Source organism: Nansenia antarctica, assembly GCF_963989245.1.
Source record: "Nansenia antarctica genome assembly, chromosome: 20".
In the NCBI taxonomy this organism is placed as follows: domain Eukaryota; kingdom Metazoa; phylum Chordata; class Actinopteri; order Argentiniformes; family Microstomatidae; genus Nansenia; species Nansenia antarctica.
The window spans coordinates 5,319,165-5,336,664 of NC_137693.1; the positions used below are offsets into that span (position 1 = coordinate 5,319,165).

Here is a 17,500-nt window from a genome sequence, read left to right on the forward strand (position 1 = left end):
TAGTTACTACAAACCTCTGTTAATAAGGTAGTAAGGTAGTTACTACAAACCTCTGTTAATAAGCTAGTAAGGTAGTTACTACAAACCTCTGTTAATAAGGTAGTAAGGTAGTTACTACAAACCTCTGTTAATAAGCTAGTAAGGTAGTTACTACAAACCTCTGTTAATAAGGTAGTAAGGTAGTTACTACAAACCTCTGTTAATAAGCTAGTAAGGTAGTTACTACAAACCTCTGTTAATAAGCTAGTAAGGTAGTTACTACAAACCTCTGTTAATAAGGTAGTAAGGTAGTTACTACAAACCTCTGTTAATAAGCTAGTAAGGTAGTTACTACAAACCCCTGTTAATAAGCTAGTCAGGTAGTTACTACAAACCTCTGTTAATAAGGTAGTAAGGTAGTTACTACAAACCTCTGTTAATAAGCTAGTAAGGTAGTTACTACAAACCTCTGTTAATAAGCTAGTAAGGTAGTTACTACAAACCTCTGTTAATAAGGTAGTAAGGTAGTTACTACAAACCTCTGTTAATAAGCTAGTAAGGTAGTTACTACAAACCTCTGTTAATAAGGTAGTAAGGTAGTTACAACAAACCTCTGTTAATAAGCTAGTAAGGTAGTTACTACACACCTCTGTTAATAAGGTAGTAAGGTAGTTACTACAAACCTCTGTTAATAAAGTAGTAAGGTAGTTACTACAAACCTCTGTTAATAAGGTAGTAAGGTAGTTACTACAAACCTCTGTTAATAAGGTAGTAAGGTAGTTACTACAAACCTCTGTTAATAAGGTAGTAAGGTAGTTACTACAAACCTCTGTTAATAAGGTAGTAAGGTAGTTACTACAAACCTCTGTTAATAAGGTAGTAAGGTAGTTACTACAAACCTCTGTTAATAAGGTAGTAAGGTAGTTACTACAAACTCTGTTAATAAGGTAGTAAGGTAGTTACTACAAACTGAGATAATGGAGAGGAAGAAGACTTCTCATGAATGCTACGCTGCAGCCTGGAGACACTTTAAACAAAAAGTTGATGAATGAGAGGGAAAAGCACGGTTGATGTGACCTTCATCCCACTCACTCTACAAAACGAGTCTATAACCGAGTGGCCAGAAGGTAGGGTATGGGATTCCCTTAATGAAAAGATATATTTCAGTGAAACAGCAAAAAAAAGTGTCTGGAAATGTGTTTCTTTGGTTTTACTCCAAATCCTGCACACACATAGCATTTCCGCACCATTGTCACCGGCTTGTCCTATTGGCACACACACAGAAACAGACAGTCACACACACACACACACACACACACACACACACACACACACACACACACACACACTCTGGTTGATTGAACATTTTGATTATGAAAGCTTTGACATTCCTTTCGGTCTGGTGGTGAGCATCCTAAATCAGAGTACCGTGCTGAATGTGTGCCACTAGGTGGAACCCTTTTCAAATAATATACTGTACGTACACACAACTTCAGAAGACAAACTGCATGCAGATGAACCGAACCCTTTTCTCTTTGAGTCATTAGAGTTGGCAGTAATGTGCAGCAGGGCAAGCATGAACCGTTCGCGTCGGCTGGATTTCTGCTTGCTTGTCTGGGAGGGGGACAGCGATCGGAGCGGCAGCTGGAGTAACAGTCTCGACATGAAGTAGGGGCGAGCAATTTACCGGTGACCGGTATAAACGTTTCCTTACAGGTACTGTAGTGTTGTTTTATTTTTTATTTTCTTTATTTTCTTTATTTTCTTTTTGATATTTGATTTGCATTATTTGTGTGTGTAAAAGAGTTGTAAAGGCGTGGTTGAGTAGACCAATTTGCTGTTTAGTTTAATGATTTATGTAGAACTAATATGAAACGAAGGAATTGTGAACGTGATTTACTTTGAGTTGAAAATACGTGTACGATTAATGTACGGTGTGCATAAATTGTGCATTTGTTGTTGTGTGTCAAACACTCCCTTCAACCCTACCTGCCCCTGGGGCTAAACAGAGCGGAGCTGTGTGTGTGCGTGTGTGTGTGTGTGTGTGTGTGTGTGTGTGTGTGTGTGTGTGTGTGTGTGCGTGCGTGTGCGTGTGTGTGTGTGTGTGTGTATTTTTGTGTGTGTTTGTGTGTGTAATTGTGTGTGTATGTGTGTGTGTGTGTGTGTGTGTGTGTGTGCGTGCTGCATAATGGTTTGAGTGCTAATGGTAATGAGTGTTTGTACTTTTTACAGTATGTATTGTTACAGTAAGTCTCATAATTCATAGCAGATGAATCTCCTTCTACTCCCTCTCACTTCCAGTTGCCAGTGTTCCTCTCAGTAAGCCAGTTCCCATGGCGCAGGTGATGGAGCAGGTGATAGAGCGTGTGTTTGCCTCTGGAGTGGCTGCCCGACTGAGGAGCCAGTGGGAACGCAGTGAAGGCCTGGGGCAGAACGACAAGGCCCTCAAGTTCCTGAACCAGGACTTTGAGTATCTCCGGGCTCGCTCTCTGCAGAGCGGCCGCCTGTTTGAGGATGAAGCTTTCCCCCCTCAGGCCTCCTCGCTGGGTTTTAAAGAGCTGGGACCACGCTCCGCCAAGATACAGGGGGTCCAGTGGATGAGACCCACGGTGAGGGAAACGCTTCGACAGGCCATAGACCATAACATAACTGTCTCTTTAAACAGGCCACGGTTTTAGTAGGCCATAGTAAGATACTGATTCTGTTTTCAAACAGTATTGGGTTGGTTGCACTCAAGTTCAGAGTTTATTATGTACATACAGGAGAGTGTATGACCGCACAATTAAATTCTTACTCACTAGCTCTCCTCTTAATATAACACAATCGTAGCACAATACAATAGTAATTTGTTTTGTACAACAAATACATTTCCCTGTATCCCTATGTCCTATTGGCATGTCTGTAGGATGTTTGACCCTATAGCAGTCCAGTAAGTTAGCCAATGAGCAAAGAGCTTCCCATTCCTTCTGACAGCTGTGCTTCACAGATCCTCTCTATACCCCCCAGGAGTTCTGCTCCGACCCTCACTTCATCGTGGATGGCGCCACCCGCACTGACGTCTGCCAGGGAGCCCTGGGTGAGTCCTGCGTGCCCAGCCTCTGATCTTACATGGCCCTGTGTGCTCTGTGACTGTGTCTACAGAGAAAAGACAGGAACACATAGAGATCAGGAAAGACACTCAATACCTCCCTTTTTTTAAGGTTATTTTTTTCTGAGTGGGGCAGTCCCACTCATATTTTTCATTTTATTAGATAGAGACAGTGAAGGTAGACAGGAAAGCAAGGAGGAGAGGGCATGGGCCGGATTCGAACCCATGTCAGTAGGACATGGGCCGGATTCGAACCCATGCCGACATGGGCATAATGTGTGCACTGTAGACCACGGTGCTAGGTCACTGGACCACCCCAGGCCACAATACCTCTAGTCTTCGTTACATGGTGTTCTAATTATACAGTATTATACGGAATGTTTTTTTTTTTTTCTCTCATTGCTAAGCTAAAGTTCCATAGTCACATGGTGTTTTATGTCATGTGTCAGGTGACTGTTGGCTGCTGGCAGCGATTGCGTCACTCACGCTGAACGAGACGCTGCTACGGCGAGTGGTGCCCCATGGTCAGAGCTTCCATCAACAGTACACAGGGATCTTTCACTTCCAGGTGCTGCCACACCAACACCAACATCGCCTCCTATTACTATTACCAGCTTGTTCCTTCACCCCTTTTCCCCGATATAGTACTCAATCAATACAGTACCCTAACCCTAACCTATACAGTAGCCTAACCCCAACCTAGACAGTACCCTAACCCCAACCTAGACAGTACCCTAACCATAATCTATACAGTACCCTAACCATAATCTATACAGTACCTTAACCATAATCTATACAGTACCCTAACCATAATCTATACAGTACCCTAACCATAATCTATAGTACCCTAACCCTAACCTATACAGTACCCTAACCATAATCTATACAGTACCCTAACCCTAACCTATACAGTACCCTAACCATAACCTATACAGTACGCTAACCCTAACCCTGACGTGACCCACCTCCACCTCCATATCCACTGTGTCATCTTGCCAAAACTCCAGCATGAACTGTGTGTCTCATAGAGAATGTAGAAGACGTTGTTTGTCTGAAGCCACCATACATTTGAACTAAGGACAGAGAAGGAGGCCTTATTCCCCATACATACATACATACATACATACATACTTCTTTTTACTATAGTAGTGTAGCTGATCTGTGCCTCCATCCACCCTCGATTTCCCACAACCCAGCAGCACAGTGGTTCTGAACGCCAGTGTCCCCCAACCCCCCATCTTCTCCAGTGCTGTCCCCACAGGCGGCACGCACGCTGCTATATTTACTGGCAGTATTTATAGGTGGACGCACATAAACGCTGTGTCACTCACGAGCTCCCAGGCGGGGCAGCACCCGGCACGCTGCTGCAAAATTCCTCCGGGGTGCACCAAGCCAGCCCCCCCCCCAGCCTCGCCCCTGTCTTACTCCGCATGCCACCCCAAACAGAGTGCCCCTGCCAGACACAGGCATGGCATAAAGATCAGGGGCACCGCACGTCGCGAGAAAGGCAGTGCATGGAACACACATAAGCAAAGAAGTGTTGCTTTGCTGTACAGTGCTTGTTTTTTTTATTTCTGACGGTTTATGGGCTGCACTGCAGTCATCTTGAGTTGCCAAGTAGTCTCCACTGTTCTGGCAACCTGACTCTTTACACAGTAGTGTGGGGAAAAAAGCTCTGCAGAAGAGCCACTCCCACCCAGCATAATGCAGCAAAACACACAGGCATCCGAATTCTAATTAGATTGGATCAATTCTGATACTTAGGAATATCATTCTATGTGAATTATGATGGTTAGAAGAACCTTTCAACCTTTCGCAACAATCAACTCTGTATACTGTAGAGATTCGTATTTTAAAAGTGACATTTTTGTGGTGGACCAGGGGACCAGAGGTTTTTGGTATCATGATGTATAGCAGCATCGCTTCTTCCCTGACGTGTGCTTGGTGTGCAGTTCTGGCAGTTCGGGGAGTGGGTGGATGTGGTGATCGATGACAGGCTGCCGGTGAAGGAGGGAAAGCTGCTGTTCCTCCACTCGGCTGAGGGAGGCGAGTTCTGGAGCGCTCTGCTGGAGAAGGCCTACGCAAAGTAAGCACAGGGGGAGAGAGGGACAACAATGCCATGTCGTGACGTTAGAATTATAAGGTTCTATCTCCATTTTTGGTCAGAATTGAGTTTTTTATTAATGCCTGTGTGGTGTTATTTTTAAAATGTTGCCATTTTTTAGTTAGTAATTAATAAAATACAAAGGTTCCATCTCACAAAACATAATGAAATGTAAAAAACGTTGACGCTCAATATGTCTGAACTACCCTAAACGGAGATAGAACCTTATAATTCTAAGCTCACGATGTACATGTTAGATTAAAAAAATAAACAATTCTGCCAGAGCAATTGATCAGGCACTATATAGGAACAAGTATTTCTTAGAAAAAATAAAATAAAATACAGAAGTCAAACATCAGGTCTGCTAATATAATAATATATGCCATTTAGCTGACGCTTTTATCCAAAGCGACTTACCGGTACATTGCAATAAGTGCATGCATTTCAGTATATATGGTCCCAGAGGACCACTGTCTGTTACCGAGCCTTACTGTCTGTATGTGTGGCTTGCAGGCTAAATGGCTGCTATGAGGCTCTCTCAGGGGGAAGTACATCAGAGGGGTTTGAAGACTTCACGGGAGGAGTGACGGAGATGTTTGAGCTGAAGAAGGCCCCTCCAGACCTCTTCAGTATCATCGGGAGAGCCGTGGAGAGAGGATCCTTGCTAGGCTGCTCCATAGATGTGAGCACTTAGGCCATCCATACGCAGACACATTACACATGCTCATAGAAACCAAGGGGAGGCTGGTGGAGGCAGAAATCGCTGGTGGAGGCAGAACCATTTCCGCATTCCATCCCATGCATTACAATGAACGGGGGCGGGCGGCTGTGGCTCAGGAGGAAGAGCCGGCTTTCTAATGATCGCAAGGTCAGCGGTTCTGCGGTTCGATCCCCGTCTGGCCACGTGTCGAGGTGTCCTTGGGAAAGACACTGATGTGTGTGTGTGAATGGGTGAATGAGACGCCATTGTAAATGGCGCCTTGGAATAATATACGCTATTTAGCTGACGCTTTTATCCAAAGCGACTTACATTGCAGTGAGTTTCAGTATATGAATGAATGAATGAATGAATGGACTTTATTGTCATTGCTACAGTACAGGTACCAAACAACGAAATTTAGGAGGGGGGGGGCTCCCCTGGTGTTTAGGAAAGGGGGAAAAAACACTTTTTAAAAAAATCACAAGAAGGGAAGGAGCTGGTTTACATAAATAAAGGCTATGTACACTATCCACTGTACTATACTGTACAGATAGACGACTAGGGTTGTCATATTGCACAATAGTATTATTTCACATTTGTTTAAAGTGTCACAGTTTGCAGGCTTGAAATGTACATGTTTGTGCCTCAGCACTACACCTGATTTTTTCAGGCCAGCAGCTGCCATCAATCCGTCCAGACTGTCCAGGGCCCAGAACTTAGGTCTTTGCTGTGTTCAGGGCCTGGACGGTACTGTGGTAGAAGCTGTTCTTCAGTCTGTTTGTCCTTGCTGCCAGGGTCCTGAACCGCCTTTTCGAGGGCAGCCTGGTAAAGTGTACGTACCCAGGGTGGGTCGGGTCCCTGGAGATCTTGGAGGCCTTCCTGTGACAGCGTGTGTTGTACAGCTCTTCCAGAGAGGGGAGGGGGGCGCCGGTGATCTTCTGTGCTGTTCTCACGACTCTCTGTAGCGCATTTCTCTCCGCTGTTGTGCAGCTGGAGAACCAGTTGCAGATGCCGTAGGTGAGGATGCTCTCCTACGACCTATGGTCCCAGCGGGAATCGAAACCCACAACCTAAGCGTTGTCAGCGCCACGCTCTACCAACTGAGCCACAGAGGACCAAGGAATAAGGAATAAGGCGCTATATATATAAGTGCAGTCCATTTACCATGAGCCCGTCCTGGGATTACCACTTCCACCAGCCTCTCCTGATAGAAACACACAGTCTGTGAACAGATACAGATTCAAACACGGTGTATTCTTTACGAGGGAGCGGGGGGTTGAGCTTCTTTATATATTCTAGAATGACGAACATCAGTTCATCTAATCCTCTGTACAGTACGTCTCAATGTCAGGGTGATTGTCTGCCTCTCCACTCTCTCCACAGATTTCGGGCGTTTTCGAAATGGAGGCGATGACTTTCAAGAAGTTGGTGAAAGGCCACGCGTACTCCGTGACAGGGGTAGAGGAGGTGAGCCCATGGCCCGTCGGCCAAAGGACATCTATGTGATCTAAATGACACTTGCAGTTGATCACAGACAGCTCTCTCCGTGTCTATTGGCCAGGTGGTGTTCAGAGGGAGTCCCACCAAGCTGATCAGAATCCGAAACCCCTGGGGGGAGGTGGAGTGGACCGGAGCCTGGAGCGACAAGTGAGAGGAGAGGGGTAGGGGGAGATAGAGGAGAGATGGAGGGGCAGGGGAGGCTGGTGGGGGGGGGTCGAAAATTGGAGGACAGGCTCATTGTGATGCAATGGAATGGAACGAGGAATGGTGTTTGATTCCCTTTCCATGCATCACAATGTGCCCCTCCGATTTCTACCTCCACCAGCCCCCCCTGATGGAGGTAGAGGAATGAGGTGGAGGAGGACAGGATATGGGTTACTGGTGGGAACAAATGAGATATACATAGGGCTTTCACACCGGCAAAGGACCGTGCCGGTTCGCGTTCGCGTTCGGAAACCTCCGAACGTTGGCGCTGTCTGGCGAACGATACACTGGTATGAACGCGGGCTCGTTCGCCAGACAGCGCCAACGTTCGGAGGTTTCCGAACGCGAACCGGCACGGTTCTTTGCCGGTGTGAAAGCCCTAACAGTGACAGAGAGTGACAGATGGGGAGTTCATTAGGTGGTGGTTTGAGGGATGTCGAGACAGGATGGTTGTTTTAGGTTTCTTTCTTTTATTATTTTTTGGGAAGTGAAAACTGGTGTCAGTATGTAGCAATCTGATGCTATGCTGTGAGAGACTCGGGACTTTTTTGTCTGTGGTTGTATTCAGCTCCAGGGAGTGGGACGGAGTCGACAAGGCCGTCAGAGGTAGACTGTATAACCGTAGCGAGGACGGGGAGTTCTGGTGAGTAGTTTTGGAAGTTTTGTCGAATTCTGTCTTGTGTTTTGGGTACGGGTGAAGATGGTTAATGATGAAACTCCTCTCTTTCTATCCCACCGCCATCCTCTCACATCCGTTCTTATCCACACAAACACACACACACACACACACACACACACACACACACACACACACACACACACACGCACGCACGCACGCACGCACGCACACACACAGGATGTCGTTTGCTGAGTTCCTGCGTCAGTTCAGCAGACTGGAGATCTGTAATCTGACAGCGGACGCGCTGCAGGCCAGCCAGCTGAAGAAGTGGAGCACAGCTCTGTACCCTGGGGAGTGGAGGAGGGGCAGCACCGCAGGGGGCTGCAGGAACCACGCAGGTATGGTCGGGCACGGGATGGAGGAGTTTCATCTCATCTTGTACAGTGAAACTGTACATTTTGTCTGTTCATTGTGTTGTTGCTCAACATGTTGCATGACAGTCGTGAAGTACCACCGAAGTTTTACCACAGAATGATACGAAAAATACGGATATCTGTGGTTTTACCGGACAGATAAGATAGCCAGACTGTGATTACCACCTCAAATTAAGTCATTTATGCCCAGCCAAATCCAGGTTTAGAGGTAAGCTAGCTAACATTACATTGATCATACTAGTAAGACTTTTCACTTTTCAAAAAATGCCGGTCGAGAGAGGACGCTGGCGTTGCTTGTTTTTCGCCGCTTCTCCGCCCGAAATCTAGATACACTTGCAGTATACAGAGTAGATTGTTCTACAAAGACACTTGATTTAGCAATCAAAAAAATAATTAGACCCCTTTTTTCTTTATTTTCTTTATTTTTTTGTTTCTTTTTATTTTACTACTCAATATTTTCAGTTTGTAAAGCGTCTTTGAGTATCTAGAAAATAGCTATATACCACATACCTGTAATACAGTATTATTATAATTATTATAATAATAATTATTATTATTTATACAGTTTTTCCATCGTCTTTACAGCAACGTTCTGGCTCAACCCCCAGTACAAAGTGGCCCTTCAGCATCCCGATACAGAGGGCCAATCAGGTTGCAGCTTCTTGGTGGCACTGATGCAGAAGGACCGCCGTCGGCAGCGGCGTGAGGGGAAGGACATGGAGACCATTGGATTCGCCATCTACGAGGCAAGAGACAGTTTACTCAACAAAACAAAATCTCAAACTGTTATTTGTTAGCGGTCATGTAAGGGAAAAGGATTTAGTGACTCAGATTAAACTGATATTAAAGATTTAGTGACTCAGATTAAACTAATATTAAAGATTTAGTGACTCAGATTAAACCCCAAACCCTAACATCCCAATCAACAAATCTCATTTTAAAAAGTGTTGAATTCTCACAAGCGATATGGCTTAACTACTGCTCTCTCATCTCCCCTTTACACGCCTTTAGGTTCCACAGGAGGTACAGTATGGAGAGTGGATACACTCTGGAGAGATGCTTCTGGCTAAAACAGCAACCTGGAGTTAAAAAAAAACATCACCCACAAATATTTCTCTTGTATTCCTAGCCTCCACTCTCATAATAATATCCTCTCTTTCCTCCTCTCCCATTGCTGGTCTTTTCTCCTCTTTCGCGCCCTTCCCTCTCCCTGCCAGATGTCAGGCAGGGCTGGGGTGCACCTGAAGAGGGACTTCTTCCTGAGTCATGAATCGAGCGCCCGTTCCGACCTGTTCGTCAACCTGCGCGAAGTGAGCTCCCGCTTCTGCCTGCCTCAGGGAGAGTACATCATCGTCCCCTCCACCTTCGAGCCCCAGAAGGACGGAGACTTTGTGCTGAGAGTGTTCTCCGAGAGGCCCGCTGACTCCCAGTGAGTCCTCGCCGTGCCCCGGGTGCTGCCAGGAAGGAGGGAGAGAAATGTGACAATGGAAATCTCAAGCAATTGAACCTCGAAGCATGGCTAAACATCTTCTCCTCTGTTTGACAGGGAACTGGACGATGACATCTCAGCTGATCTGCCAGAGGAGGTTTGAAATATGAAATGCTTATAAAAATGATATCGGTCTGAGGTTAACTCGATGACAGATCAGCAGACCCTGTATGATGTACACCACAACACACTGCTCTACAATACACACACTACAATACACACACCACACTACACTACAATACACACACCACACCACACCACACTACAATACACACACCACACCACAACACACTAAAATACACACACCACACCACACTACAATACACACCACAACACATCACACCACCCCACACTACAATACACACACTACAACACATCACACTACAATACACACACCACACCACAACACACCACAACACATCACACCACCCCACACTTCAATACACACACCACATCACATCACACCACCGCACACTACAATACACACACCACATCACACCACCCCACACTTCAATACACACACCACATCACATCACACCACCCCACACTTCAATACACACCACACCACAACACACTTCAATACACAACACACCACACCACACTTCAATACACACCACACCACAACACACCACACCACACTACAATACACACACCACCCCACACTACAATACACACACCACACCACACCACACTACAATACACACACCACACCACACCACACCACATTACACCACACTGCACTACATGTTAAACAAGTTGTCTATGTGTTTCCACTGCAGCCAGAGCTGGATGAGAGCCAGATTGATGAGGGCTTCAAGAATCTCTTCAAACAGCTGGCTGGATCGGTGAGAGAAATAGAGGTTTCGGTGGAGTCATACTGGTATCATGGTACTTGTAGTCTTTTTTCATCATCTTTTCTCCCACAGGAAATGGAGATCAGTGCCTCCAAACTTCAGACTATCCTTAACCGAATCATCAGCAAGCGTAAGTCTACAGACACTAGATTAATGGGTCATGGGTAAATGGTAAATGGACTGCACTTATATAGCGCCTTTTTTGCTGCTCCAAAGCGCTTTACAACGGCCTCTCATTCACCCATTCACACACACATTCACATTCACACACCAATGGCGGCAAGCTGCCATGCAAGGCGCTGGCCCACGCACTGGGAGCAATTGTGGGGTTCAGTGTCTTGCCCAAGGACACCTCGACATGTGGCCAGCCGGGGCTCGAACCGCTGATCTGCCAACCTCGTGATCATTAGACGGCGACTCTACCTCCTGCGCTACAGCCGCCCCATGCCGATACTGGCATCTTTTATAGTAATGTTTTTATGTGTCTTGAATGAAAGGGTGATAAGACTACTGTAGTTTCCTGACTGGAACCTTCTCTGTCACAGATAAAGACCTCAAGACAAACGGCTTTGGGAAGGAGGCATGTCGCTGCATGATCACGCTCATGGATGTATCCTTGATGAAACTTTTACAAGCATGGCTGCATTGTGTCTTGTTCTAGTCATCACTCTTGTCCTTGACATCGTTCTGACAGACTACTGGCAGCGGGAAGCTGGGTTTGACTGAGTTTCATGTGCTATGGGAGAAAATCAAACGCTACCTTGTGAGTCAAACACAAACTCGTTTATTTTGAGTGGATTTGATACTCCTCTCCAAGTGTCCTTCTTTCAGTCTATCCTTAGAGATAACTGTTAACGGTCATGGGGACTGCCAATGGCAGTATTTTAATTTTTTCTTGTGACGACTGATGTATAGACGATTCACTTACTTTAGATAAATGTATTTGTGTTGTTGTAAGTCGCTTGATAAAAGCTAAATGGTGAAACATGCTAAAATGTCAATGTAAACTGTAACTTGACTCTTGCCTCTCTTTCCCACCTCAACAACACCAGACTGTGTTCAGGAAGTTTGACCTGGACAAATCTGGGACCATGAGCTCCTATGAGATACGCTTGGCACTGGAATCTGCTGGTACTATTTCATTACCATCACTGTTGTAATCGTTTCTCACCAGAAACGAAGACATAGAACATCTGGTTCTACTTGATGTATTTTTGTATTGATTAATGCAAAGTGTACAATAATACGGGCAACTCCCCTGCCCTGGGTTCATCTGCCCAACCGGTCTTTCTTCTTCTGTCTTTCTATGAAAATCCATCTGTTCATGTAAGCAGACAGAAGGCATATTATTATTTTACCGACGAGACCAGTTGAGACGAGGTGGAACACAAAACATTGCAATAGTTCTATTTAACGCATACTAAATGACGACACTCTCCTCTCTCTCTGCCCTTCTCCCTGTCAGGCTTCAAGTTGACCAATCACCTGTTCCAACTGATCATCCTTCGCTATGCAAAGCCAGACCTGAACGTGGACTTTGATAACTTTGTCAACTGTCTAATCCGTCTGGAGACCATGTTCAGTGAGTTCATTTCGACCAGAACCTCTTCATGCTCCTCCTCAGACATCGTGCTACAGGGCAGTGCTGGTGCTACTAGTAAAAGAGGAGGCGATTGATGTGGGAAACAAATAGCATAGCTATGTGAGTAGATGGAACAGCTGTAAACTCTGTGTTCCCCTTCACAGAGACATTTAAAGAAATGGACACAGATGCAGATGGGCAAGTGTCTTTCAGCTTCTTCCAGGTTTGTTACCACACACACACCGCACCCTTCCTTATGCAGGGTTCCCGCGCTGGTCTTAAAAAGCCTTCAATACAATTTATAAGGCCTAAAAAGGTCTCAAATTTCAGTCATCCGGTCTAAAAATGAGGTGCGAGGTCTTAAAAATGAGATCCTGCAAGGAAATCAGTCCGACCACATCTATTTACGCGGAAATTAATCAAGCTGGAACCAAAGAAATGCCGATTCGCTTCCTTTTTTGTCTGTATGGCAGTGAAATCCCTAATTTCATCACCTCGAGGATGACAAAAATCTATCATTTGATGTTGCGAATAGGTCTACAATTATATTCAAAGAGGTCTAAAAAAGGTCTTAAATTGTACTTGTTGAAACTTGTAGGAACCCTGTTATGATATGTTGATGTGTGTACAGTAGGTTTGACGTAGGAAGAAAAGGAAATATATCGTATTTCACATTTCCATGTGATAGGGATGACAATGTAATGTGTTAATAGGTAATAAACTTTGTTCAGTAAAGTATTCTCTCTTCCACATTCATCTTCCCCTGTAGTGGATCTCCCTCACCATGTTTGCCTAGAAGACAGATGTCCCTCTTCCCTGCTCCAGCCTGCCACAGTGCCACTGCTACTGTTTCTACTAACACTTCACTAACAAACCACTAACATCTATGAAATATTGTCTTAAATGTAAATAGTAGCAGTTCTATAACTAGAGCTTAGCTGTGTTTTGCATGATGCAGGTAACACAAGTATTGCCTGATAGATGAGTATGAAAAGAATAACTGGCACGTGATGCTTTGAGAAAATATTTGTGACTGGGTCTGGTGAAAAAGTCCTCAAGTAGGGTAGGTCATTTTTCTGTTTTTTCCCCAGATTATGAAAGTGCAGATTGTCAGCTTTCAAATGATGTGTCATACATTGAAATCATTGAAGAAGATATGCTTTATTTGAATGTTGGTACACCTCAAACTAAATACCGGAAAATCTCACTCTGAATCAAAACACGCAAAACAGCTGCTAGTAGCTATCAGCTAAGAAGGTACATCGCTCTGAACATCTAACTGCATGTTTAGCACATCACAACATGCTAAAAGAACATCAACATGCTAAAAACACTACACATAATTAGAGGATCACACAGACCTTGCTTTTGAACACGTCTTAAAAAGTATGTTTGTTTACAAGCCATGCATCACTTACCCATAGCCCATGGCAGACGATAATTAAGCAATATCACACGAGAGGGAGTGTGTTATACTGAATATCAGCACGGCTGTGATTCAGTATATCAGCACGACCTCGAGTGTGATATTGCTTTTATACAACAGTTCTACAGCACGATTTATTAGTTAACAGTAATAAGTGACAACAGATTATGATTTGTTTGTTTATTTAATCATTTATTTTGGCTCCGTCAACAAAACATTGTTCCGCAACTGGACTGTTGCCTAGTAACCTGAACACAAACATCTGCAGGCTAGCTAATTTGATATTAACGGTTATTTCGGAGTGATACCTATAGTTAAAAGTCCCAGTGCTGTTATACTGTATATCGGCACTCATGGAATGCCTCTTGTCCAATCAAATTACTTGGTCGGAACTAACTGTTGTATAACAGTGAATACAATTCACAAATTATAAGTATGTAGTGATCCTTACTCTGTTGTTTGCTATATCTAGTATCTGCAAAAGAACGGAAAACAATATCCGACATGCGGACCTTTTCATCAGACCGTGTCACATTTATTTTTGGTTCTAAACAATTTATTCTGACAGAACAAGCCATAATGTTGTAAAGCCATAGTAAAACCAATGAACAGAGACATTCTGACCCCATTGTAAATGGGTGTGTGGAATGTGTGGATAGAAAAATAAATACATTTGAAACAAAACATGAACCATAGGCAGAAATCTGCTGTTCGAGTGCCTGAATGGTCGTACAGTTTCTTTTTAGAGTGCGTTAACATTTTAATAAATAAACTCTGGATACGATTTGAGCTTGGACAATAAAGTGCAATCATTCCAACTTTTCAACGTATGATCACTAACAATTTCTGTCATTTTCTGTAAAACGTAACTTTAAGAAATCAGCAGCAACATTATTTTCAGAACATTTCAAGAGCAATAAATAATATAATTACAACGACTTTGTACACTTGTATTTAAAACAACCATAATTTTCCTGACATCTCTTTCCACATCTAGACAGCACTGTGACAGCACCTAAACCTATAACACTGGATGTCCCTCTAGTGACATACCCTTCAAGCCCTTGTCCTACGCTACACATGGCTTTTACAACCTCTCTAGGGCCAACACAAGCAGCTGTTTTCATCCCAGTCTCCTAGAGTCGGCCCTACTACCAGGGGGTGCTATAAGCACGGGGGTGAGTGCATCCTGAGTTCATTCCAGGACATGTAGACGTATTTTTCAGTTGAGCGCCAGTCCCTCGCTAACAGGCATGTTGATATGAGCAGTCAGAAGGGGTGCACTCCTCCCCTCTCGCAGAACAAACACCTGCAATTACACAACATGTGTCAACAACAGACAACTGACTCTCATGTGGGCGACGGTTCAGCGAAGCACTAAAACACCAAACAGGGACAACTAACGCGTACCACTTGAGCCAAAATCATATAATCCATACTTAGGTTACATTTGATCGGCTAAGATACTGCCAATAGGGTGACAGAGGAGGGTATAGCCCGTACTTTGATTATGTCAGAGATTCCTTTATCACTCAGACACTCCACAAATGTGTCGATGGGGTAGTTGAGGCCGGGGACCAGCAGGGGGATCTGTGTAGAGAGGGAGCAACATTAGGTGATGGTCAAACCGGAAGCCCTTGGTTTCTTCTTGATTAGAAATCTATAAAGCACCTGGCTCAGGGTTCCTACAAGTTTCAACACGTCACATTTAAGACCTTTTTAGACCTCTTTGAATATGATTTTAGACCTATCGCAACACCATATGATAGCTTTTTGTCATCCTCGAGGTGATGAAATTAGGGATTTCACTGCCATACAGACAAAAAAGGAAGCGAATTGGATTTTTTTGGGTTCAGGCTTGATTCATTTCTGCGTAAATAGATGTGGTCGGACTGATTTCCTTGCAGGATCTCATTTTTAAGACCTAGCGCCTAATTTTTAGACCGAATAACTGAAATTTGCGACCTTTTTAGGCCTTGTTAATTGGAATGCTGGCTTTTAGCCTTTAAGGCTTTTTAAGACCAGCGCGGGAACCCTGAACAAGCTTCACTGTTGTCGCCAGTATATATGACAGATGAAAAAGAGGCCATGCACCTTGAAGTAGGCTGTCCTCATCCTGTACAGGCTCTCATCATACAGAAAGCTGATGGCCAAGTTCATGACAGGGCGACATGCTGCTGTGTTCTGGATGTTCAGAGTTAGCTTGAAGGACGGGCCTAGACCCTGAACCTAAACACAGTGAAGAGAGGGAGGAAGGGTACAGTGGTTATGTAGAACTACCAAATGGTTCAAATGTTACATGTACATTCACTCAAACACATGCACAGAAGAGTATCACACTCACCACAGCGTTCATCTTGAGGGGCTCAGAGAGGCTGGAGGACATGGGTGTGAGGCTGGACTCCAGGGCTTTAACGTAGGCCCTGGCCGCAGCCAAACGTAGCCGGCTCAGGTCCATCTGGAAGGCCCTGTGCATCGCTGGAAACAAACACGGCATTTAGCAGATGCCTTATTCAAAAGCGACTTGCAATCCTCTTACATTTGACTAAGTAAGTGAATCGTCCGTCCACGAGTCAAAGCAGGAAAAGTACTCTATGCTCAGGACAGTGGCTGTCATGCCAGATTTAGTCCGCCTGATGTAAATATAAACATAAAAGCTACATTTGATAGGTAAGTAAGCTAGATTTGATAAGTACACTAGCTAAGTAAGTAAGCTAGCTAGGTATGATTGAAAACAAACTCTGTAACATTAGCTGAACGAATGACGTGTGAAATGAGCATGCTAGCAGGTGTTTTAATATAAAATGGCCATGCCAACATAAAAGCTATAGCTGACTAGTGAGAAGATTAAATAAGTGCATAGCAACGGTGTTCGCAAGAGATGACATCAGGCGGACACTATTTGGCCAGGCGGACTAAATCTGGCATGACAGGGCCATTGGCAGTCATCGTGCTAGAAGAAGGAAGAGTGTGTTTTTTAAATGTTATATTGACACAGTACACAGGGAAACAGTACAGGGGGGTAGCAGATGTCTCAGGAGAAACAGTACAGGGGGGGGGGGGGGGGGTAGGTGGGGGGTAGGTGTCCATGGAGACACAGTGCAAGGGGGTAGTAGTTGACTGTAATGACCAAAGTGAGGGACCAGCTCACAAACTGTCCCCGGAGGTTGCCGAAAAAGGCAAAGACAACCCTCCTGCAGCCTGAAGGTGTGTTACAGAGAATCAGGAAGGTTCGTCTTGGCTGGACCCACGTACCTACTGCATTCTCACGTTCCCTCATGGTTTGATCAACGTACAACTTGGTCTTCTTGGGGACATTGAGGCGGATGCTTTGTGCCAGAGGTGGGCCGGGGGCACTGTCCCTGTCATCAAAGACGGCTGTCCTCTTCAGGATCTTTACTATCAAACCCCCTCCTAAAGAACAGGGATGAGACTGGGAGTCAGGGAGCTTTCATATCAATATACAGTATTACCTGTCCATTGTGCATAACATGGAACCTAGAATCCCAGAAGATCCCTTT

General features: G+C 44.7%; 2 protein-coding genes across 2 annotated transcripts in view; one reads left to right on the plus strand and one right to left on the minus strand.

Annotated features, from left to right (window-relative positions):
- Positions 1 to 2,312: 2,312 nt before the first annotated feature.
- On the plus strand, positions 2,313 to 13,349 carry LOC308174622 (calpain-1 catalytic subunit; the record flags this gene model as incomplete). Its single annotated transcript, XM_080549723.1, has 21 exons — positions 2,313 to 2,588; positions 2,986 to 3,055; positions 3,517 to 3,635; positions 5,020 to 5,153; positions 5,685 to 5,853; positions 7,255 to 7,338; positions 7,433 to 7,518; positions 8,144 to 8,218; positions 8,432 to 8,592; positions 9,214 to 9,374; positions 9,640 to 9,651; positions 9,846 to 10,057; positions 10,175 to 10,214; positions 10,897 to 10,962; positions 11,044 to 11,101; positions 11,517 to 11,581; positions 11,666 to 11,734; positions 12,024 to 12,102; positions 12,437 to 12,553; positions 12,718 to 12,776; positions 13,323 to 13,349. The coding sequence occupies 21 exons, from the start codon at positions 2,313 to 2,315 to the stop codon at positions 13,347 to 13,349; spliced, it is 2,139 nt and encodes a 712-aa protein (XP_080405849.1).
- A 1,852-nt stretch (positions 13,350 to 15,201) lies between these two features.
- bbs1 (Bardet-Biedl syndrome 1) overlaps positions 15,202 to 17,500 on the minus strand; it is a gene marked incomplete at both ends in the record, with an annotated part of 8,666 nt that continues 6,367 nt past the window's right edge. Inside the window, 5 exon segments of the mRNA XM_080549734.1 lie at positions 15,202 to 15,288; positions 15,483 to 15,569; positions 16,074 to 16,208; positions 16,324 to 16,457; positions 17,235 to 17,393. Coding sequence (XP_080405860.1) covers positions 15,202 to 15,288; positions 15,483 to 15,569; positions 16,074 to 16,208; positions 16,324 to 16,457; positions 17,235 to 17,393 — 602 coding nt within the window.